The 25,204-nt window shown below is 46.2% G+C and overlaps 1 protein-coding gene across 5 annotated transcripts in view; it reads left to right on the top strand.

The window, feature by feature from the left end:
- The first annotated feature begins 4,318 nt into the window (after window positions 1-4,318).
- CNNM1 (cyclin and CBS domain divalent metal cation transport mediator 1) overlaps window positions 4,319-25,204 on the top strand; it is a 62,985-nt gene continuing 42,099 nt past the window's right edge. For all 5 annotated transcript variants that reach the window (XM_062214830.1, XM_062214828.1, XM_062214827.1 and 2 more), the window contains exon 1: window positions 4,319-5,891. In XM_062214830.1, the coding sequence (XP_062070814.1) occupies window positions 4,319-5,891 (1,573 nt within the window). The remainder of the gene's footprint in view (window positions 5,892-25,204) is intronic.

Below are 25,204 nucleotides of genomic sequence, written 5' to 3'. Positions count from 1 at the left end.
CAAGTCCTTGGGCCCCTGCACCTGCGTGGGAGACCCAGAAGAAGTTTCTGGCTGCAGATCAGCACAGCTCTGGCCATTGTGGCCATCTAGGAAGTGAACCAGAAGATGGAAGAGCTCTCTCTCTCTCTTTCTCTCTCTCTCTCTCTCGCTCTCTCTCCCTCTGCCTCTTTGTAACTCTGCCACTCAATAAATAAATAAATCTTTTAAAAAATGAGTAATGAGTGGCCAGCACTGTGGCACAGTGGGTTAACACCCTGGCCTGAAGCGCCGGCATCCCATATGGGTGCCAGTTCGAGACCCGGCTGCTCCACTTCCAATCTAGCTCTCTGCTATGGCCTGGGAAAGCAGTGGAAGATGGCCCAAGTCCATGGACCCCTGCACCTGTGTAGGAGACCCAGAGGAAGCTCCTGGCTCCTGGCTTGGGATCAGCACAGCTCTGGCCGTTGCAGCCAATTAGGGAGTGGAATCATCGGATGGAAGAACTCTCTCTCTCTCTCTCTCTCTCTCTCTCTCTCTCTCTCCCTCCCTTCCTCCCTCCCTCCCTCCCTCTCCTCTTTCTGTGTAACTCTGACTTTCAAATAAATAAATAAATCTTTAAACAAATGAGTAATGAATGTAAATTTGGGATTTCCCCATTTGGGGAAACCATATAAAGTTCCCTCAAAAAGCTAAAAATAGAATTACCACATGATCCAGCAATCCCACTGCTAGGTTTCCACCCAGAGGAACTGACAATACCAAAGAGTCATCTGCACTACTGTGTTCACTGCAGCATTATTCACATCAGCCAAGACATAAACAACCTGTGCCCATCCGTGGATGAATACATTTTTAAAATGGGATACATGTAAAAGGAAATGCTACTCATTCATAAAACAATGGGGAATTCTGTCAGCATTTCCAGTAACATGGATGAACCTGGAGGACACATATTAACTGAAATAGACCAGGCGACAAAGACAAATACTGTATTATCTGCATTCTACTCATGTAGAATGTAAAACAAGTTGAGCAAATAGAAATAGAGAGTAGGGTGGTGGTTAGCAGAGGCTGGGAGAGCCTGCACAGGGAGAGGGAAGAGATGGATCAACAGGTGCAAAATACAGTTAGATCAGAGGACTAAGTCCTGGTGTTTCATTGCACAGCAAGATGGCTGTATTTAAAAATGACATTATCTATAAGAGAAGATTTTAAATATTTTCACCACAAAGGAAAGAAAAATATTTGAGGTGATATATATGCAAATTACCCAGGTCTGATCACCTCACAATGTAGTATACACATATCAAAACATTATCCTTGGGCAGTGCCATGGCTCACTTGACTAATCTTCCGCCTTCGGCACCATCACCCCCAGGTTCTAGTCCCGGTTGGGGTGCCGGATTCTGTCCCGGTTGCTCCTCTTCCAGTCCAGCTCTCTGCTGTGGCCCAGGAAAGCAGTGGAGGATGGCCCGGGTCCTTGGGCCTTGCACCCACATGGGAGACCAGGAGGAGGCACCTGGCTCCTGGTTTTGGATCAGCAGAGTGTGCCGGTTGCAGCGTGCCGGCGTGGCAGCCACTTGAGGGGTGAACCAACGGAAGGAAGACCTTTCTCTCTGTCTCTCTCTCTCTCTCACTGTCTAACTCTGCCTGTCAAAAATAAATAAATAAAAATTTAAAAAACATTATCCTTACAGAGCCAGCATTGTGGTGTAGTGGGTAAAAGCCACTACTTATGACATGGGCATCCAATATGGGCACCGATTCATATCCCACTGCTCCACTTCTGATCCAGCTCCCTGCTAATGAGCCTGGGAAAGCTGCAGATGATGGACCAAGTGCATAGGCCCCTGCCACCCTGAAGCTCCTGGCTTTGGCTTAGCCCAGCCCTGGCCATTATGGACATTTTGGGAGTGAACCAGTAAATGAAAGATCTCTCTCTCTCTCTCTCTCTCTCTCTCTAATTCTTTCAAATAAATAAAGCTTTTTTAAAAATCACATTGTGCTCTATAAATATATGCTATTATTATATCAATTCAAAATAAAATTTTACAACTCTAACTTCAGTAAAAAATAAATTTAAAAGTAATGTAGATGGATAGTAAATTTAGCCAAGAGAAATCAAAACATTACATTCACACAAAAACCTATGCACGAACATTTTTAGCCACTTTATTCATAACTGCCAAAAACTATAATTAACTCTAGTGTTCGTTAGCTGGATATACAAGCTGACACATCCAGATAATGGAATGCTACTCAGCCATACAAAGGGATAAATTATTGCCAGTGTTGTGGCACAGTGAGGTAAGCCACTGCCTGCAACACCAGCATCTCATATGAGTGCCAGTTTGAGTCCCAGCTGCTCCACCTCCAACCCAGCCCCCTGCTAATGTGCCTGGGAAGGCAATAAAGAATAGGCCAATGCTTGGGCCCCTGTCACGTGGAAAACCGGATGGAGTTCCAGGCTCCTGGCCCCAGCCTGGCCCAGCCCTGGCTACTGTGGCCATTTGGAGAGTGAACCAGCAGATGGAAGATTCTCTCTCTCTCTCTCTCTCTCTCTCTCTCTGCCTTTTAAATAAATATCTTTTAAAAAAGAATAAACTATTAATAAACACAACATGGATAAGTCTTAAATGGGTTATACCAACTTAGAAAGGGAAGTCAGACTCAGAAAGGCTGCATATTGTATTATTCTACTTATATGACATTCAGAGAAAATAACCATAGAGAAGAGATTCACATTTCCCAAAAGAAACCATGTGGGAAGGAGCTGACTACCATAGGACAGTAAGAGAATTGGGGGAGATGATGGAACTGTTTTTTATTATGATGGTTGAATGAATATTTGTCAAAGCTCTTAGGACAGCTTTTTTTACCACATAAATTTTTAAAATAAATACATGAAAATAGGAATGGGCATTTAGCCTAGTAAGTTGTCCACATCCCATAGTCAGAGTGTCTGTTCCAGCTGGCCCTGCTCTCAATCCCAGCTACCTGCTGATTAGAACCTAGGGAGGCAGTAGGTGATGAATCAAGGAGCTGAGTCTTTGCCACCCAAAGGGGAGACCCAGATTGGGTTTCTGGCTTCCAGCTTGGGCTTTGCCCAATCTGGGCTATTATAGGCATTTGAGGACTGAACCAGCAAATGAAAACTGTTTCCCCCTCCCTACCAGTCAAACAAATAAAAATAATTTTAAATGTCTATAATAAAGTAATACAGGCCTATGGTAAATTCAAATAATACAAGGAATTCAGTAGGAAAAAAAAAGAATTTCCCTCTATCTTTGTGGTGTTAAAATAAATCTGTATTTTCATTGCAGTGGTAATTACACAAACCAACATGTGATAAAATTACATAGAACTATATACACACATTAAACCAATGTGAATTTCCTGTTTTTGAGATTATATTATGGTTAAGATATAACCATTGGGGGAACTGAGTGGAAAGTACAACTTCTTATTAACATATGATTTCTTAAAGATTCTCCTGATTTAAAGTCTCTTCCAGACTCCTATCCTGATCTCTAAAGGTAAGCACTGACATGTCTTGTGTATCCTCTGCATTTTGAATCTATTATGTATGTGTATTTATGTATTATATATACATATAAATTTATACATAATTTTAACACAAATGGCAATTGCGCACATTGTTCTGCATTTTCCTATTTTCCCAGTACTACTGTGGATTTTCATCATCACAAAACAATGGGCCTCCTCGTTCTTTTTTCCCGTTGCATAGTATTCCATTGCACAGTGATATCATCCTTTATTTCCGGTTTCTAATTGATGGATTTTCTGATGTTAACAGGGCTGGACTTAAATAATTTGGAAATTTTTACCATATGAAGGACAGCTGGACTTGAGACTAAACGCTAAAAAGTATTCACCGATTCAAGATTCCAAAACATCTTTTGACCAGGAAGAAAAGCGCCAAGTGGTAAGGGGAGGAGCAAAACACTCGGAAATTTCCCGGACCAATGAAGAAGCCGTGGGGCGGGCAGGGAATTACTGCCGGGTAGGAGTTCGCGGAAGCGCGCCGTCCTGCTGGAGCTGGAGGCCAGGCCAAGCCAAGCCTTCCCCAGGCTGCAGCTCTGATACACCGAAGTGTGTCCGCCCGCTACGCGCGGTACCAGGATGGGTGGCCATCTCCAACCTCCGGCTCCGACACCTTGCCCAGGCAGGGTCTGCGCCCCCACCGCCTCCAGCCCACGCGCGCAGGGGGCGCGCACGTGGTGACCTGCCTGGGGCCGGGTTCCCGGCTCCGGCTCCTCCTCCCTCCAGCTCCTGCTCGGCTTTCTGCAGCATCACGTGCAGCCGCGCCGGGTGCAGGATGGCGGCGGCGGCGGCGGCGGCAGCCGCGCCGGGTGTCAGGCTCTGGGACTGCTGCAGCCAGGGCGCTGTGCTTCTGCTCTTCTTTTCCTTGTCTCCTCGGCCCCCGGCCGCCGCCGCCTGGCTGCTGGGCCTGCGGCCTGAGGACACTGCTGGAGGCCGCGTGTCCCTGGAGGGGGGCACCCTGCGCGCCGCCGAAGGCACCAGCTTCCTCCTGCGCGTTTATTTCCAGCCCGGGCCCTCAGCGCCCGCCGCGCCGGTGCCCGCACCCACCCTCTCCCCGGGGGAGAACGGCACCGGCGACTGGGCTCCGAGGCTCGTGTTTATCGAGGAGCCCCCGGGCGGGAGCGGCGTGGCGCCCAGCGCGGTCCCCACGCGGCCCCCGGGGCCGCAGCGCTGCCGGGAGCAGAGCGACTGGGCGTCGGACGTGGAAGTCCTGGGGCCCCTGCGCCCCGGGGGCGTGGCGGGCTCTGCCCTGGTCCAGGTGCGGGTGCGGGAGCTACGCAAGGGCGAGGCGGAGCGGGGCGGCGCGGGCGGTGGCGGGAAGCTCTTCTCGCTGTGCGCCTGGGATGGGCGCGCTTGGCACCACCACGGCGCCGCCGGCGGCTTCCTGCTGCGCGTCCGCCCGCGGCTCTACGGCCCGGGTGGGGACCTGCTGCCCCCCGCGTGGCTGCGGGCGCTCGGGGCGCTCCTGCTGCTGGCCCTGTCCGCCCTGTTCAGCGGCCTGCGCCTGAGCCTGCTCTCGCTGGACCCGGTGGAGTTACGGGTGCTGCGGAACAGCGGCTCGGCCGCCGAGCAGGAGCAGGCGCGCCGCGTGCAGGCCGTGCGCGGCAGGGGCACCCATCTGCTCTGCACCCTGCTCCTGGGCCAAGCCGGAGCCAACGCGGCCCTGGCCGGCTGGCTGTACGCCTCGCTGCCGCCGGGCGTCGGGGACACCGGGGAAGACTACATCGAGGCGGGGATTCACTTCCCGTGGCTGCCTGCGCTGGTGTGCACGGGCGCCGTGTTCCTGGGCGCCGAGATCTGCCCCTACTCAGTGTGTTCGCGCCACGGGCTGGCCATCGCGTCGCACAGCGTGTGCCTGACCCGGCTCCTGATGGCGGCCGCCTTCCCCGTGTGCTACCCACTGGGTCGCCTGCTGGACTGGGCGCTGCGCCAGGAGATCAGCACCTTCTACACGCGGGAGAAACTGCTGGAGACGCTACGGGCGGCGGACCCCTACAGCGACCTTGTGAAGGAGGAGCTCAACATCATCCAGGGCGCCCTGGAGCTGCGCACCAAGGTAGTGGAGGAGGTGCTGACCCCCCTCGGGGACTGCTTCATGCTGCGCTCCGACGCGGTGCTGGACTTCGCCACCGTCTCCGAGATCCTGCGCAGCGGCTACACTCGCATCCCGGTCTATGAGGGCGACCAGCGGCACAACATTGTGGACATTCTGTTTGTCAAGGACTTGGCCTTCGTGGACCCCGACGACTGCACCCCGCTTCTCACGGTCACGCGCTTCTACAACCGGCCCCTGCACTGCGTCTTCAATGATACACGGCTGGACACGGTGCTGGAAGAGTTTAAGAAGGGTGAGTAGGGGTGTGTCTCGGCTCCTCGCCTGTGCCCGACTCCTATCCCCTTCCTTAGCCCTGTGAGGCTTCGGTTTACCCAAAGCCGTTTCTCTCCTGCATGCCACACACCGGCTCTGGACTCCCGCGTTCTTTCCGTCTGGTTTCTCCCTACCTTCCTTGCAGCTGGCTGAGCCCCAGCCTCTGCCCCTCTTTTTGGCTCACAAGATGCACCATATTCCTCGTCCATTCCGTTCCACTAGCATTTTTCCAGCGCCTGCAAAGTTGCTGGTGTTGTGCAGGTTGGGTTCAGGACGGCCCTGGGAGGTCACTGCATATCCCCCATCCCTTACAGGGGGCACCTCTTCGGGGTCCCGTCAGGGACAGTTTCTGCTTTAAACTCTTCGCAGCGCTGAGAGCTCACAGTTTCAGAGCAAACTCACTGCTGCTGGACAGCTCCAGCAGCTGACAGTGTGTTCCTTACATGGGGCAGACTTCGCCAGAGCCTTCCAGTTCTGCTTTTGAGACAAGGAGAGTAAGCTCCAGATACCTTAGACATTCTTCCCCGTGTTTAACTTCCCACGAGCTGTCCATTCAACACACGTGGAATACCCAAGATTGGACTGAAGCAGTAGCGTCCTTGAACTTGGGGTCCCATGAAACAGGGTGGATCTGGGCCTCAGTAAGTGTTCTGGAGAGAACACTGGAGCTTTCACCTCCAAACAAGTGCGGTTATTTTTAGTGAAGTCACTGGTCCCCCCCCCCACCGCCCCCCCCCCCACCTTCAGCTTGATGTCGTGCTTACAACACGTTCACTTCATGTCAGGGCTTTGTCTTTGGCTTTGCCTTCTGGGGTTTGAGTACAAATTCACTCAAGGAAAATCAGTCCTCATAGAACCCCACAGTTTGAGGACTGGTCCCCTGGTTCTTTCAAATTGGTATAGAAGAACTCCTGGTTGTTTTTGAAAATCAGATTGACTTTCAAGTGTCAGCACTGAGGGCATTTGAAAGATTATCTCACAGACCCTGAAAGCAACTCCAGATATAATGTGAGAACAGTGATGTGGTTACAATAAATGTAGAACTTTCCAGAACAGCTTTTTGAAGGAGGCACTCGTTTCTGCCTATAGGTTGGCATGTTTATTATAAACAAAATAAAAACCAAAGCAGTTCCGTGGCTTTAAAATCAGGCTTCAAATGTAGCTTCCGTGTGGCTAGCAGTATTCTCATTTGACTGTGCCTTTTTATCCATTTTTGGCCAATAAATCAATCTCATTATGTTATCATCAAAGGTCCTCTCTAAGATTTCACATAAAGAAAGAAATCTGGGGTCGTCTTCCTGCCGCAATGTTTTGGAAATACGTTAAATGTCAAGTTTAGCTTGGGGGGGTGGTCTGAAAGCTCCTCACAGTCTCAGATTTGGGAGAACAGCCCTAGGCTTCGCATTGGGGCTGTGGTTTGAATGTTCCCTCCAAAACTCACACTGAGATTTAATTGCTGTTCTAACAGTGTTAAGAGATGATTAGTCCATGAGGGCTGTCCCCTCACAAATGGACTAATGCTATCATCCCAGCAGTGGATTAGTTGTCACGAGAGTGGGTTTTTATAAAGGCAAGTTTGGCTGTTTGTGGTGTCAGTCTCACTTGTGTGCTCAATGCCCTTATTGTCATGTTAGGACACAGAGCAGAGGCCCTGGCCAGACGCCAGCTCCATGCTCACGGACTTCCCAGCCTTCAGACCTGTAAGAAATACATTTCATTTTTTTATCTATAAGTTATTCAATCTCGGGTAATTCCATTATTAGCAACACGAAATGGACTAAGACAGTTGGCGACGTGAGAAGGGGAGAGGAGTGGGTATGTGGTAGCTATTTAAGCCCAGTCTGGGCTACTGTCTCACCCTCTTCTGTTTATCTCCCTTAATCCTCGCATTAATGGTTGCTTACACTGTTTGTCCATTGCAGAAGTAGGGTCTTGGATCTGGGTATTTTTTTTTTAAGATTTTAAGATTTTTTTTTATTATTATTTGACAGGTAGAGTTATAGACAATGAGGGAGACAGAGAGAAAGGTCTTCCTTCTGTTGGTTCACCCCCCAAAATGGCCGCTACGGCCGGTGCGCTGCACCGATCCGAAGCCAGGAGCCAGGTGCTTCTTCCTGGTCTCCCACATGGGTGCAGGGGCCCAAGTACCTGGGCCATCGTCCACTGCCCTCCTGGGCCACAGCAGAGAGCTGGACTGGAAGAGGAACAACCGGGACTAGAACCTGGTGCCCATATGGGATGCCTGCGCCACAGGCAGAGGATTAACCAAGTGAGCCACGGCGCCAGCCCCCTGGATCTGGGTATAAAAGCTGTGAAAAATCCATTTTAGTTTGCTCTGACCACCATAACAAGACACCACAGACTGGGTGGCTCAGACAACAGGAATTTATTTTCTCACAGTTCTGGAGGTCCAGAGTCCAAGGTCAAAGACCATTTCTTCTGAAGCCCATCCCCCTGGCTTGTAGGTGGCCACCTCCTGACCCCTGACATAGTCTTTCTTCTGTGCACATGAACCCCTGGCGTTTCCTTGTGTGACCAAATTTCTTGTCCTTACAAGGATGTCTGCCAGGTTGGATTAGGGCTCACTCTATGGCCTCACTCTAACGTAATCGCCTCTTACCTGTGAGTTAAGATAGAGAGCAGTTAAGGTAGTGTTTAACGAAACTCCCGTGAACTCATTCATTTGTCCATGTCGTGTTTATTGAGAATCTAAGCAGTTTTAGGCAATAGGGGAGACAAGATAACTACCCCCTGGAAGTTACCAGTCTCTAGAGCATCCGGTGTTAAGAGTAAGAGCTCTCTTTAGTAACAGGAATTGTCTTATTAACCTTTGTATCTCCAGCACCTTGCACAAAGTGGGCTGTTCAAAAAAGTTCATGTTGATCAGAAATGAGTCCTTCTGAAGAACTTCTAAATCTGGTCTGAAAAAGGCTTGTCAGTGTTTATTGGTAACTAATCTGTAGTGAAGTAGGTCACCCAAGAGAAATAGGCCACTGTGGTGAAGACACCATGACTCAAAAGACACTTCATGTGCCTCAGAGCCCTGCCACTTAGAGTGGCCCCGGAATCTACAGCAAGAGTGTCACTTGAGAACTTATTATACACGCAGAATTTCCTACCACACCCTAAATCCACTGAAGGAAAATCTGCACTTTTAACAAACCCCCCGGTAGATTATGTGTACGTTGAAGCTGGAGAAGCATTACCTTCTGCAGGCCATTACTTAATAGTGCTTAGCAGATCTACTGAGGATAGAAGCTGTAGAATAATTAGCAAGGTGGATGTTCTCAGGTTCAAGTCATAGAACATCATGGTCAATTTCCATGTTCGCACTGTTGATTAGGAGAGGAAAACCGAGCTGAGCTGCTCTTCCTTGCCTTTAAAAATAACTTGTTAAGTAATTCTTTAAGAGTCTTTCCATCTCTCTCCCTCCCTCTTTCTCTTCCACGCCCCTTTCCCTCCCTTTTTCTCTTTCTTTGTTTAGTTTTTGAGGTAATATATTTTTAATTTACATACCAGTCAAGGGCTTTGATAAAATTATATTTGTAATAATAGTGATATATACAGGCATTTTTTTTTGTTTTTTATTTTTGAATTTTAGCTCCCACGAATAAGGGAGAACATACAGTATTTGTCTTTCTGTGTCTGGCTTATTTCACTCAAGATAATGTCTTCCAGTTGCATACATTTTCTTGCAAATGGTAGAATTTCTTTCTTTTTTATAGCTGAATAATATTCTTTTTTCTTTTTTCATTCATCTGATGACGGACACCTTGATTGATTCCATATCTTGGCTCTTGTGAACAGTGCTGCTATGAACATGGTGGTGCAGGTATTTCTTTGATACAACATGTTCATGTCTTTTGGGTATATACCCGGAAGTGGGATTGCTGGTTCATATGGCAAGTCTATTTCTAGTTCTTTAAGGAATCTCCATACTATTTTCCACAGTGGCTGTGCTAAATTACATTCCCAGCAACAGTTTGTAAGAGTTCTTTCTCTACATCCTCACCAGCATCTGTTACTCTCTGCCTTTTGGATTTTAGCCTTTCTGACGGGGTGAGATGATATGCACTGTGATTTTGATTTGCATTTTCCTGATGGCCAGGATGTAAATAACTAAATTCTATATTCCTATGTTTGAGTGAGGTAAACACTAAATTTCTAAGCATAGAGTAATTAGAGCTGATCCATTGACCACAAGTCTCTCTTCTTCCTCTACCCCAGTCAGTGGCACCACCGTCCCTCTAGTCTCCTGTGCTGGAAACCTTCCCTTCACTACTCACCCTTGTGTTATTTTTGTTAAACATTTATTCCTTTATTTGAAAGTCAGTGTTACACAGAGAAGGAAGGAGAGGCAGAGGCAGAGAGAGGTCTTCCTTCTGCTGGTTCACTCCCCAATTGGCCGCAAAGGCTGGAGCTGCGCCATTCTGAAGCCAGGAGCTAGCTGGGCCATCCTCCACTGCTTTCCCAGGCCACAGCAGAGAGCTGGATTCAAAGTGGAACAGTGGGGACTTGAACCGGTGCCCATATGGGATGCCAGCACTGCATGTGGTGGCTTCACCCACTACACCACAGCGCCAGTCCCACACACTTGTCTTAGTCTACTTGGGCTGCCATGACAGAATACTGTCTACTGGATGCCTTAAGCAATACCAATTAATTTTTTTACAGTTCTGGAGACTAGAAAGCCAAGATGAAGGTTCTGACCGGTTCCATTTCTGGTGAGGGCTCTCTTCCTATCTTGCAGATGGCTGGCTTCTCTCTGGTTCTCACATGGCTTATCTTTTGTACATGCACACAGACAATCAGAGGGTTCTACAGTCTCCTTTTCTTAGAAAGACACCATCCTAGTGGAATGGACCCCCTGCCCCCTTTACCCTTAACTGCTTTCTTAGAGGTTTCCCTGGCGGTGTAGTGGGAGAGGAAAAGGGGTTAGGTCTTCAACATAAGAATTTGGGGGGCAGGGGACTCAAGCATTCAGTCCATAATGATCTCAAAAGCCCGATCACTCAAACCATAACTTTGCCAATTTTGCAACCGAACTATTTATAGAATCTGTAGGTGATTTAGCACACTATTTCTTCTTCTTAGGTTATTTATTGAATTTATTCAACAAATAGTTACTGTGTACCTGTTAGGTAGGCACAGGGGAGAACACCACCAATACGCATGAAGTTTTTGTTCTAATACAAGAGACACAAGCTAAACAAATGTGATTAATAGCATAAGCTTTGGTGCCAGAGGGCCTGGTTGATGCAGGTCTTGGGTAAATTACCTGCTTGTTAATGTCTGTTTCATTAGCTGTAAAATGAGAATAATAAGACTCTTTGCTTATAAGGTTGTTTGAAACATTGAGACTTGCATTATAATGCTTATTTAGCACCCATTGCATAATAAGTGCTACGTGTTAGCTATGATTATTTAATATAAATGCAAATATATTACTCATTTATGCAAATGCCTTCTAAGAAGTTACACTCAAATTTCTGTCTCCCTCCAATTCATCCCCTCCAGGGTCACTAAAATAGTCTCCAGTAGCATTATCCCTGCTTAAAGCCTTCTGCAGCTTCCTGCTGCAGGGTGAAGTCTAAGCTGGTGCCAGGACTGCCAGTGCCCTGGGACCCGGCTTGCTGCCCTTCCCTGCAGCCCTGTCACTCACCACTCAGCCACAGTTCTAGGCTCCAGCCTCTCCAAACTCGGCAGCCGCCCTGTATTTCTTGCCTTTGTCCTGTGTTCCTTCTGCTCACACTGGTCTCTGTCAGGAATGGTCCAGGACTAGTCCTGCTCCAGCTCCTCTTTTAACACTGCTTGGGGCTACCTCCTCGGGCAAGTTTCTCCTGTAAACCCCAGGTTAGCCAGCCTCATTGTTTCCATTGTTTCCATTGGTGAGTAAGCAGGCTGTACTGTGTATTTGTTTTTAAGTGCCCCCCCCTCACCCATATAAAAAACATCTAGGGGCCAGGCTTTGTAACTCTGATACCTATCAATGGATGTGATGCAGAGAAAATTTTCCAGAGGTGTTTGTTGAAAGACTGATGAATGATTGAAGGAATTAAACGTAAGATAATGGAGGGCATCTGTGGAGCACTGGTAAATGAATCACTAATTGTCTCCAGCCCAATCATTTTGGACGATTCAGCAGCAGGATAAATTAGACCTCGTGTTCAAAGAGAAGTATCGCACATATGATTTCTCTGCTTCTTTAGGCACATCTGTTTATTCATGAGCAAAGCATGTGCTAAGAGTTGGGTGTATGAGATACAATCCCTGCTCCCAAAGAGCCTAGAGCCAGGGTCCAGGAGAGGAGTACTCCCTTTGCAAAGCTGGAAGGCCAGCTAGAGTGACCTTTTCCTGTGACTTCCAATGACATTGCAATTCACCAGTCAAGTCTCAGTATGTGAGGGAACGTCAAAAAATTCGTGGAAATGTGTATTATGAAAAGACTATGCATGATTTAAATTTTTTGCACTAAAATAAACTTATCTCTGAATTCCATTTTCCATGACCTTTTAGAATTACCCTTATAGAAATATATGGACAAGACAGACCTATACATAAACCATCAGAACAAAATTGCCTGTAATGGAAATGTGAAAATCCATAGAATCGTGGGGAGCAGAGTAACTTTGATTAGGTGTCATATTTTTGCTTTCATAAAAATTTTATTGACATCTGTAAGTTTCCATGCCTCACATAGAACACAGGAAAAAAAATATGAAAATCATCTGGAGATAATCACCCCACTATCCTGAAATAACTTACTATTTTGTCAGGTGAGAAATGTTGTATTTATAACAATTTGATGAAGTCTTCCAAAAGAAAAGAAAGGGGAAAACCTACTATTTTGCCATCATCCACAAACCAAACGTCCCATTCCCAGCCCACGAGTGGTCTTTGTTGATGGAGTTATTTTCACTGCAGTTTCCTCAGGATGAGTTCTGTAATTTGGGAGGACCCACTTATAAAATGGAGCCTTAGAGATTTATTGTACTTCTAAAATTTACTGCTCTATTTATTACTTTTTTTTTTTCCAGAAAAAAACCATGGGGAAAGGAATAAAGCTTTGTTCTAAAATCAAAGGCCTCTGGGCACTAAAGCTCTGGTATTTAACTCATTTAGACAACTCTGCTACATCAGTAACATTGTCTTCCCAAAGGACAGCATAACCCGCCTTTGCTGGGTTGCTATCTGTGGACTGGCACGGCTCCAAAATGCCCTATTGCAATTTTCATACTCAGCTTTTGCTCATTCATTGATTCGGTCAGTAAATATTTCTTGCATTCCTACCTTGGCCCAGGCACTGTACTAGGCCCTGGGAATACAGTGGTGAGCAAGACACACACTAACCAGCCCTCAGTCAGCTGCACATTGTCCTTCCATCATGGGTCTTCCTGCAAGCAGTCTGTTGCTTGAAAAGGGCAGGTTAAAAAGTTGTGGGAGCCGGCGCCGCGGCTCAATAGGCTAATCCTCCACCTAGCGGCGCCGGCACACCGGGTTCTAGTCCCAGTCGGGGCGCCGGATTCTGCCCCGGTTGCCCCTCTTCCAGGCCAGCTCTCTGCTGTGGCCCGGGAGTGCAGTGGAGGATGGCCCAAGTGCTTGGGCCCTGCACCCGCATGGGAGCCCAGGAGAAGCACCTGGCTCCAGGCTTCGGATCAGCGCGGTACGCAGGCCGTGGCGGCCATTGGAGGGTGAACCAACGGCAAAGGAAGACCTTTCTCTCTGTCTCTCTCTCTCTCTCTCACTGTCCACTCTGCCTGTCAAAAAAAAAAATGTTGTGAGAATGTGGGGTGAAAAGATGTTTATTTTGTTGCAAAAAAAAAAAAAGGTTTGAAATCCACACATAGTTTTTGCATGATTTGTGTTTCCAGCCAACATTTCTGAAGGCTGCTCAGATGTCTCTGCAGCCAGTAAATGCTCCTGGCCCAGACACAGATGTAACGTTTTTACTGAGATAATCTGGTGGAAAAAGTCAGTGTAGCAGTTTATACTTCAGATGCTAATGTGAGCTATTTTAGCACGAAGAGTAATCATCCCATCGCTTAATTCTGCAAAAATCTACCAGACCTTAGTGCCGTATTCTTTGTCTCCCATAAAAAAAATGAAAAATATCTTCAAAGTTGCATTTCTCTGGCATAAATATATATTAATATGCCTTAAATGTATTAAATATTGTTGAATAATAGCTATTAAAATGTAGATTGAGATGTTAACCTTCTAAGCAATAGAGTTAGCAGTCAACAACGCATAATCCCTCACAAACCTAGGAAAAGGAAAAAATGAAGTTAATTGCAAGGTGATGAAAAATGGTGGATTTGCTTTTCTTTAGGATTTTCCAGCATGGTTGTTGTAATGTTGTGATGCAATATTCTTCTTTATGCCCTCATCCTGGCAAAAGAAATGCCCAGGAACAATAGATCTGCCTGGAGCAGACTGCAAAGCCTGAGGGAGAATCTCATTCAGACTGGCTTGTTGTTCAGATTCTCCTTTCCAGGCCATACCAGCCTGCATTGATTGTCAGACTATTCTCTTTTTTTTCTTTTTAAGGGAAAGGATTTATTGGGGGAAACCCGACAGGAGGGAAGGGGCAAAGAAGGAGGAGAGCGTGAGAGAGAGATCCAGACAGAGAGAGAGAGACAGAGATCAGGAGACGGAGAGAAAGAGAGCCACGTGTTCAGGAACAGGTCTTTTTAAAACTTTGTGGGGCAGGGGGCGGGCAGGGAAGTAGGAGCAGCGAATCCCATTAGGATGGGGGTGGGGCTGACATCAGTGGTTGGGCCATGTGGCCACTTGGCTTCCAGCAATGACAGTAGGGGCTAAAGCCTAGGATGGTCCTAGGATGGTGTCAGGGTGTAGTTTGCTCCATAGATAAGACTGCACCATTTTACTGACTGTTGCTGTGGATTCATTCTGAGAGGAGGAGCACTGTGGGGGCAAGAGCAGGAGTCACCACATAGACACCAGGAGTCAGGTGAAAGTGGGCTAGAGGTGAGCAGCTCACAGACTCGTTTATTTCAGTTGGTACAGCAGCTTATATAGCCGAGGCAGCCAATCCAGTCAAGGGGCGGTTTATGCCCTAACCAATCACAGCCTGTTGCCAGGCAGGCTCCTTTGCCAGGTAGTTTCCAAAGCCATTCCTGAGTAACTGACACTTGCCAGCGGCCATCTTAGCATGGCCTTGTCATTCCACCACAACTAACATTCATCCCTTTTGTTTTTTATAAAGCAGGAGTTGTATGGGATTGTATTACAGACTATATCTAATCTGAATCCTACAGGCTGTGGTGAAATGCTATTTCTCTTTTTGTCATCTTCCTGAGTTCTTTTTTATGTGAAGACTGTTGTATCCACCTCAGTTCCGTTTCTTAACCTCCGGATACAGGTATTTGTGTTTCCAGTTCTTGAAAGCATTCGGGTGCCTTGGGAGAGGGTCTGTGGGTTTCCCCAGGACTCCTTTGAACTGCTTGACCTCCAAACCCAAGTTTGGGGACCCTTGGACTTCCAGAAACAACTCTCAATTCTCTTTTTATTTTTTTTTTCTCAGTGTTCCTTCCCTAAATTGAGGTTCTTTTAGATTCTTACTTTTACCCAAGTACACTTACCCTGTGGCAGGCTTTGCTAGACAAGGGGAATTGGGTGAAGCCAATACAGATACCATTCCAGCCCTTCTGGGGCTCGCAGTCAGGTAGGGAGAGAGACACTAATCAATAAACAGTTACTGCCTAGGATAACTGATTTTGCTTAAAAAAGTGTAAGGCGTTCTGACAGAGTGGGCGGTAGAGGGCCCTGTGCTGGTCTCTGGGTAGGGAGAGACTTCCCTCTCCCCACATGGTATTTGAATGGCAGCCCAAAGGGTAGTCAGAAGGCGTTTGTCAGAGGAAGAGCTCTCTGGGGGAATGGAGCAGACGTGCAGAGACCTTGAGGAAGGAGGGCCAGTGTGGTGCTGTGCGGGTTCCTGGGCTGTGTGATGGCCCTTCGAGAAAATGTCACTGCTGACGGCCTGCCTTCCGTGCAGCCACAGTGACTGTGGCCGTGGTCTGGGCAGCTCAGTTCAGTTCTGCTCACTGCATGCCAGGGCTCCAGCAGATACACACGGATATACAGGTGGGATTGACAGTGCCCTAGTGGAACACGAAGGGAGACAGGGAAGGTCCCCAATGGATAGGATGCCAGGTGGCCTGAGGTAGAGGCAAGGGCATCCCGAAAAAGCTGTGGGTGAGAGGGGAGGGAGAAAAAAAAATGCCTGCAGGCTCTGGGAGACTTCTCTGAGGCAGTAGACGTTCAGCTCAGCCTTGACAAAAGAAGAGGGAGTCTGATAAGCAATTCTGAAGGGATGCACATTGCAGCTGAGGCAGGAGTTTGCCTTAGAAACATCAAGGCAGAGAGGGAGGTGACGCGTGTCTGAGTGCTGGCAAGGCAGTGGCCCTAACGCCGCTTTCTTCCAGCACAGCAGCGAGCAGGGCACACTGACGCATTTGTCAAGTATAACTGTCATTCCCTTTGGGTGCCAAGACTGGACATTTTGACCATTTTTGATGGTGAGAATTCTAAAATATTTTATAGCCATCCCTGCCCGCCTTAACAAAGGCTGCTAAATTTACCTCAGTCTTGCTGACGCAGGATCATGGTCGTGAGAATGTATTTTATGCAGTTCTCTGTCTACTTTTCTAATTTCTTCTGTGCTCTGGCTGTCAAATGTTAGCTCTGTTTGAGTCTGCCTCAGGCAAATCCCTGCCCCCACTGTACTCTACACAAAACCGCTCTTTCTCTGTCCATCTCTCGTATAGCTGCTGTTCACATGAGGAACCATGTGAACACACACATTGAGAATCGTGTGCCTGGTATGCAATAAGCTGCAATAAACATCAGTTGAATAAATGATTAACTAGGCGTTGACTGGGAACTAAGGTATGGAGTTGGCCTAGGGACCTGGGACAGTTCTTTTTGGGACCAGATTCAAAGCTGTGCAGGGTGAGACCTCCAGATAATGGGTCGTTTCTCTGCTATTTTTGTAGTGTTGCTCAGCAGGCCAAACTGCCAGCTGGCTCACATTCTAGTGACTAACAACTATGTTCTTCATGCCCTAGTGATGTTGGTTACCATGGTGCTCTGGGTGACACAGTTGGCTTTTGTATAATTGCCTTTTAGTGGTTTGAGAAATATTTTGGGGATTGAGGTGTTGATTACTGTATTTCCAATAAAGTAGAACAAGACAATTGCTACAGAGTGCAGTGTGTTTTTATTTTTTTTAAACTAGAGAGACAGTTTTGTTTTTCCACATCAGTGTGGTTGATGCAGGATTGGTAAGGTAACATTTTTGGATTTCTTTTCCTGATTTGTGTGAAAATGATTTGGTTGTGTAGACCAAAACCGGCTCATATGTGTCAAGGAAGCTTTTTCTCATCTCACTCCAATGGAGTTCTTCAATACTAAGATATAAACATTAGGAGGTCACAGCCCTTGGTAAGTGAAAGAGGTTGTAACTGGTGGCACTGTGAAAACCATTACCTTGTATGTCAGCACAAAAAAAGCATCCTATAAAGGCACACTGTTTTTGCAACCCAGAACTATTTAGACTTGACAGGCATATAATTTTCAAGCCAGAAAAAGGAACTTTTAATTTTAAGGTTGAGAGGCCCAGAAAGGACAAACAAAAATAGTCATGATAGTCTTTGATAGCTGCAAAGCCTTTTGCAATTGCAAAGACCTTTTCAAAGCAGTAACTCATTTCGTGCTCACTGAGAACGTGAGGTCAGCAGTTTTTATCCCTATTTATCTTATATATATATATATATATATACACACACACACATATATATATGTATATATACATATATATGATTTATATATGTGTGTATATATATATAGATATATATATATATATATTCAAGTCTCTGGATCCCAACATCAGTGACAGCGGCAGAACCAGAACCCACATCTGTGACTCACAGCTTCAACCCATGGAGAGATAGGCCCAGAGAGAGAGCACCAACGGCCTGGTCTTGGATCCTAGCTCTTTCATTTACTAGCTGTGTGACTTGGGCAGGGCACTCAGTCACTCTGAGGCTTACCTTCATTCTTCTTAAAAGGGGAATAGCAGGCCTTTGGCCTGGTGTCTGAGACACAGGTTAAGAGGCCATGACCTGCAATGGAGCACCTAAATTTGATATTGGCCTCCAATGCTGACTCCTGCTCCCTGCTAATGCAGACCCTGAGAGGCAACAGTAACGCTGCAAGTAACTGGGCTTCTGCTACCCACATGGGAGACCTGGATTGAGTTCCTGGCCCTAGCGTCAACCTGGCCCAGCCCCCAGCCTTTGTGGGCATTTGGGGAGTAACCAGCAGATGGGAGCTCTGTGTGTGTGTGTGTGTGTCTCCCTCTCACATAAATACAAAAATAATTTTTGAGAAGGGAGAATAATGATACTACATTATAATTTTAAGTGTACTGTGAAGGCTAAGCCTAATTCCTGTACAGCACCTTCAAGATGGTCTACTATTTGCCTCTTACCTCCCTGATCTAGTTAAATGAATTGAATGTAGCTAATCATCTTGTATAACAAGTCCTTTCTCTGAAGCAGCCCATGTAGAACTGTCTATGATAAGAAAACAAAATTGAAAGCTGTTGATAGGACCCAGGAGACCAACACTGAGCTGTGGCAAGTTCCTTATCCCTGTCATCAATTAGAATTAGGTTTCTTCCCCATCACTCTGCCCTTCCTCAGACATCTCAGGCATATTAAAAACATGACCATCCATTAATATCACAGACATCTAAACAACACTCCTCATGGGCCCCAGCCAGTCCATGAAGACACAAGGCTAACTCAGTATCACAGGAAGGCTTGGACCAGAAAGCAGCAGTACTTGGAGGAGGCAGAATGGAGACTCCTTTCACTTTCCCAATGGAAAAATCCATCTCCTTCCTGGCAAACTCGTTAGTAAGGTGCAGGAAATTAGCTCTGTATACTTTCCTTCAGGCTCTGGGCATTACACAATATGGGTTCATATCTCTTAATACATAAGCAACAGCAAACCTGAGATTTGGCCTGAAATGTGGCGCTCCCTGTGTTGAAAAGAGCACAGGCTGTAAGGCAGGCAGAGCAGGTAGCTTCCTGGCTCCACCACGTACTGCTGGTTGCCCATGGACAAGTTATTTTCTTTTTCTGAGTCTCAGTCTCCTTGTCTGTAAAAACAATCCCATTTTGCCGCGATATAGGAGACCAGAGGTAATGTTTGTATGTGTAATGTTTGTGTACAGCAGGTATTATAGTCACCATTATGGCAAAAACCTATGCTTTCAGGAGTCAGCTTATTTTAGATCAGAAACAGTACAGAAAACATTGGAGTAGCGGCAGGCTGCCTTTTCCTGAATGAAGGCCTTCAAAGGGTATGTTTTAAGGTCGTTTCAGATGTCTAGCTTACTTCAAATAGAGCCCCTGAGAGCCCACATCTCTCTATTCTGCCAGGAATTAGCCTGGCTAGAACATAGGCCTTAGACTTACCAGAATTATGTGAACTGCTGGATGACTAAGGCCAACGCTATGTGGTTTTTGATGTATCTTCCTCATACTTCAGGTTAGTAGATGGTGTTCAAGGATTACCATTCATCAGGGTTGAGTTCCCATGGTGATTTTCAAACAGTAGATCCTGGTTATGTTTAGCTTGAACCTGGAGAGAGTCAAACTGGCCCCATAGGTAACTTCCGTGATCAGCTGTGTGTCTGAGGAGCCTTAGGTTAAAGAATGAAGTCTTGTTTAGTTAGGTCTTGAAGCTCTCCACAAACCCTAGCCAGAATGGGTCCTATTAGGCTCCCTAACTTCAAAATTTGGCTTCACTCTTTATTAGCTCGTAAGTCATTTTCTGAATAGTGAATAAGCACGTTATATTTTGATGGAGTACTGGAAAAGAAGGCGAGATATACACCAAAAACATATGGGGTCTTTAATGCCTGGAGGAAGGACTCAGAAACAACCTTCCCTGGCGGCTGGCATATGTCACTAATACTGGGAATATCCTCATAAATGTGATTCGGGGGGACTCTTGATCTGGTTTTAGTGTATAGAATGGACTAGAACTGGAAAAACCTGAAGGAGAATTGGTTAGGATAGTAGTACAGACTTCCAGGATAGGATGAAGACATGGATATTAAGAACTTCACACTTGGGATTGCAAGGAGGAAAAATCTCTGAGACTGCATTACCTTCTGGCTGCTCCTTCCTGGTCTCCTGCATCCACTGATGAACCTCAGCAAGTGGAACAAGACACCCAAATCAGACAGTCTGTCCATTCAGACACTCAACTATTAGTTGCAAGAATATTGTATTCTATGATTTCTATATGTGAGAATGCCCCAGGACTCAGAAATGGAGATCTTCTATATTTACACTCACTCACTTGGTTATTTCATTTATTCTCCCAAAGAGCTCACCAGCCTAAAGTCCAGACTTGTATTTCCAACTGCTACTCAGCATCTCCACCTGTAAATCTAATGGGCATCTCAAAACTGAGCTCTTGGTCTATACCAAAATGTACTCCTGCCCAATACTACCAAATCACTAGCTGTAGTTCCATTCTTCTAGTTGTTCAGGTCATAACTTCTTTTTTCTCCTTCACCACACATTCAGTCCCTTATGTAGACTCTGCTCCCAAATGTATCAGAGAATCTGACACTACCTCTCCATCTCCACTACTGCCATCCCAGTCCAAGCCACCAGTTATCTCTCATTTAGATAATTCCCACAGCCTCCTATCCAGTCTCCCTGCTTCTGCCTCTCTCAACTTCATGTTTCTCTTAATCTAGCAGTTAGAGAGTTTCTTCTAAAATATAAATCAGGTCACACCACTTTTTTGAAAAATCAAATAAAATAAACACAAACACAAAACTCTACAATGGCTTTTGTGTGTTACTTACAATAAGATCCAAAATTATTTTTTAATATTATTTATTTATTTGAGAGGTAGAGTTATAGACAGAGAGAGGGAGACAGAAAGATCTTCCATCGACTGGTTCTCTCCCCAAATGGCCGCAATGGTAGGAACTGGGCTGATCTGAAACCAGGAACCAGGAACTTCTTTGGGGTCTCCTACGTGGGTGCAGGGCCCCAGGCACTTGGGCCATCTTCCTTTGCTTACCTGGGCCTTTAGCAGAGAGCTAGATCGAGAAGAGGGGCAGTCGGAAAAATAACGGGTGCCCAAATGGGTTATCAGTGCCTTAGGTGGAAGCTTAGCCTACTAGCCACAGCACTGGCCCCAGATCCAAGGTCCTCATGAAGGCTTTCTAGGCTCTGTCACATCTGCACCTTCCCCCATCATCTCCTTGACCTTGGCTGCCACTGCTGTCCTCTCCCCCACACTGCAACAACCACATTGGCCTCCTTGCTGTTTCTCAAGCACATTGGTTACATTCCCAACTCAGGGCCTTTGTATCTTGTTTCACTGCAAAGAGATCCCCAGATATCCATGGGGCTCCCTTCCTGACCACCTTCACATCTTTATCCAGAGGGCACCTTCTAAGAGAAGTCCCCCACACACACACCTAAAGTTGCAACACCTGCTCCTCACTCCCGCTGTGCTTTGATGTTACCTATCCATCTGGTCTCCTGTCTCTCACTCCTGACTTATAGGAGTGTTAAGTTGCAAGAGGAAAAGAATTTTGTCCATTATGTTCATTGCTACAAGAGCACTTGGTACATGGTAAGCGTTCAGTAACAAGTTACTGGAAGAGTGAAGGAAGGATTGGAAGAAAGTAGGGATTTTTTTCAGTAGTAGCAAAGCAAAAGAAGGTAAAACATGACTCTTTAGTTTTGACTCTGAGTAACTAGAAGGTTGGTGTCATTTACTGTCGTAGAAGGAGGAAGAGTAAGGATAGTGGGTCTCAAAGATCAGGAGTTCCTGGTTGGATAAGTGATTTTGACAAGTCAAGGGGACACTCCATTAAAATGTCTAAAACAGGAAAAGAGTTCAAAATGGACACTGGTGTTAAGCTACACATCTAGTTTCCAGGAAACAGGTCATGGTGAGATTTAAAGCAGTGGTCTTTTCTGGGATTTTCATTAAGAGGAGAGAAAAGCACAGACATTCTTACCTGCAACAGCCATGAGAATGTGCAAGGTTTTAAACAGCCCAGTGCCTCAATCACATCCCCGATGGATTAGGTCAGAATTCCTGTGGGTGGGACAAAGTATTCAATAGGTTTGAAAGCTCCCAAGTAGTTGCCATGTCCAGCCGAGGTTGAGAATCACAGAGCTAGAGACTTTGTGATATAATTGTCTGTAGATGAGGAAAAAGTGAAGGAATCCACAACGGAAACAGAAAAATATCAGTCATATAGTGGTGGGAAGAAAACCAGGGCCGTCTTGACTGGTTCCTCTCATGCTCACATGTGCCTGAGTATGGCCTGGAGGTCGTGATGAAATGCAGCTTCTGATTCAAAGACCTGCGATGAACTTCTGCATCTCAGACACTTCCAGGTGATGGCAATGCTTCCAGTCCTTCCACATCCACACTCAAGCACAGCACTTCTTAAACTTTAGTGTGAGCAAGACTCACTCAACTCAGTTCTTGTCTCGGCTCCATCTCACCCCTAAAGATCTCAATTCTGCAGTGCAGAAAAGGGACCCAAAACTTGCATTTTGAACAGATGTCCAGGTAGTGTTTATGCTGCTGCTCTCAGGAATACACTTCAATGGTAGTAAGTCACCAAGACCAGGGTAAGAAAGAGAAGACACTCAGTCCTGTCTACCAAACGAATACAAGGTGCTGCAGGGACATCAGGGAGAAGAATGTAGCAAAAGGCATTGTGTTTTACAAGGGGAAGGTCCTAAGTGAGGCAGAAACCATAACATCTGATCTCCACAGTTCTGTTTCCAAGCAATATGTCCTCCTCCTAGCTTCTCTATCTTATATTGGGAACAATTACCTTACCAAAGAGCTGTAGCTATTTTTGAAAGAGGGAGGAATCAAATCAATGAGTTGCTTTTTTTATTTTCCACGCATAGGAAGTATGCTCACAGGGTCCTGGAGAGCTCTTATTTGTGGAGGTGCCTAAGTCTTTTAAAGCAGATAAGGCTATATTTATTCAAGACTCTTGGAGGATATTTCACCTTCTTCAGATACCAAAATATAGTTGTGATATTGCTGCCACTGCCTAACTTCCTGTCTCTTTTAAGCAGGCTTCCAACCTCTGCAGTATTGAAATTAGGACCTGATTATTATTGTGGGGGGCTGTCCTGTGCATTGTAGGATGTTTAACCTCATCCGTGGCCTCTAGCCATTAAATGCTCATAGCATTCCCTACTACAAGTTGTAACAGCCAAAATTATTTCTGGGATTGCCAGTTGCCACCCCCTCAAAAAGGAGGGGCATCAAAATACCCCCCATTGAGAACCACTGCTTTAAAAGCAATGTCTACAAGCCTAGTCACCCTTCTAAGAAATCTGACTTGCAGTGTAGGTATACTGACATCAGAGGGTGATGTAATAGAGCCTTATATAGAGCACTATCTGTAACCAGTACCAAGAGTGCCCTTTGGACTCTTGGGGCAACAGGAAAGAGTAGTTTGACTTTCAGTACAGGTGAATTTTATAGACCTGAGACTTGCAAAGAACCCAGTAGATAGTGCAGTACCTTAAGGCTGTCTCAGAGGTGACTGGTATAAAAAAGAGACTCCTCTCCAGGTCTAGTCAACAACTACATTTTGCTCCATGTCAACAAAATACCATAACCACACGCATCATAGAAGAGAAAATGTTAATCATCTTGCAATAAAACTACCCTTTGTCCCAGGAAGTTCTTTTCTGTCTGTCATGAGTGTATTGTGATTCCTAAACCAGGGGCAGCTAAGATTTATTAGACATTTCACTATTTGTTTCCCTTCCTCATAGACCCCCAGACAAGAAACAAAAATAACATAGAGCCTACCCATAAAGCATTGATTTTGAAATGGTAGCCTGCATAAAGACCACCTGTAAAGCTTATTAAACTATAGCTCACTATGATGCACACCCAGAAATTCTGGTTTACTAGGTCTTGGGATAGGACATGAGAATTTGCAATAACTAGTTCTCAAGTGATGCTGATGCTGCTGTCCCAGGGACCACACATTTAAAACTATTGCAGCAAACCAAGGTAATAGTTCTCAGCTTTGGCTGAACACTGGAATCACCTGGGGAACATTTTGACCCTGCCCCCAAACCAATGAAACAGGAATCTCCAGGTATGGGAGCAGATCTGTGGAATGAATTTAAAGCTTCTCAGGTGATTCTAAGGTGTGGTCAGTATCGAGAGCCATTTATCTGGATGAAATGCATTGCTAGTGAAGGGTCTTGACAGGTGACCCTGTTTAACAGAGGCGTGATGGGTCTTTATAAATATTGCTTAATCCTGGAAAGGTCTGACTCCAACCCCTCATACTTCATCAGTGATTACTTCTCTAGTTCCAACCGAACTGTCCTCAGTACGGTCCAAGTAAGGCTCAAGATGTAGATATATAGTCTCTCCTTTGTGTCTCATCAAGGTATGGACAACACTGGAGCCAGAGATTGTAAATCAGAGACTGGGAGAGATAGTCAAGGTCCAAGAGTAGCAGACGAAGGCTTAAGGAACGCAGAGCTGCTAAAATCAGGAAAGGCAAGTGTGAGCCAGCCAGTTCATCAGGCCAGAGCTGGGCTGCTGTGGAGGCCGGACACCAAGAACAGGCCAGGGATTCCAACCAGACGCCAGCGAGTCTGCAGCTACCAGTTCAGAAGTAGGACACCGGCAGACCAGACTAAGATGTGCTTTGTACAACTTGGAGGCAGATGTCGTCTTCATTCTTAGAAATGACTTGCTATAAAATCCACTGTTTCTTTACCTTTCAGCTCAGCCCAGAGGTTCCCCATCCCCGGGTGAACAGTGCCACGGTGGTGTGTTGAAGGAACATATAAAAATGCCTTATAAAATTTTCTGTCTATAGAATTCTCTCTTGCCTTTGCTATATTGTAATGAGATACAACATGCCTTTAGGCTTAACAGGCTTAAAATTTGTCACTTTGACTATTTTTGGAAACCGCAAGGTAGTTCTGCCAGGCCCCACTGCTTTGGAGTTGATCAAGGCTAAGGCTGTGCAGGGCGTGTCACCTACCTTGGTCTGCTCTGCACCCTGCAGCTCCAGGTGGCCTCGCCCTCCTGCGCGTGTCTGGTCTGCAGTCCGCCTGAGGAAAATGGCCGCCAAAGGAGGAAGCTCTTTAATGAAAGAGAGCTTCACTTAAGAATATGCATAAGACATATCTCCCAGTAGATTCTGGAGAAATC

This window comes from Lepus europaeus, chromosome 17 (genome assembly GCF_033115175.1).
Source record: "Lepus europaeus isolate LE1 chromosome 17, mLepTim1.pri, whole genome shotgun sequence".
Lineage (NCBI taxonomy): Eukaryota > Metazoa > Chordata > Mammalia > Lagomorpha > Leporidae > Lepus > Lepus europaeus.
Note: the sequence above shows the minus strand (reverse complement) of the source record. Positions and strands in the feature narration are given on the sequence as shown.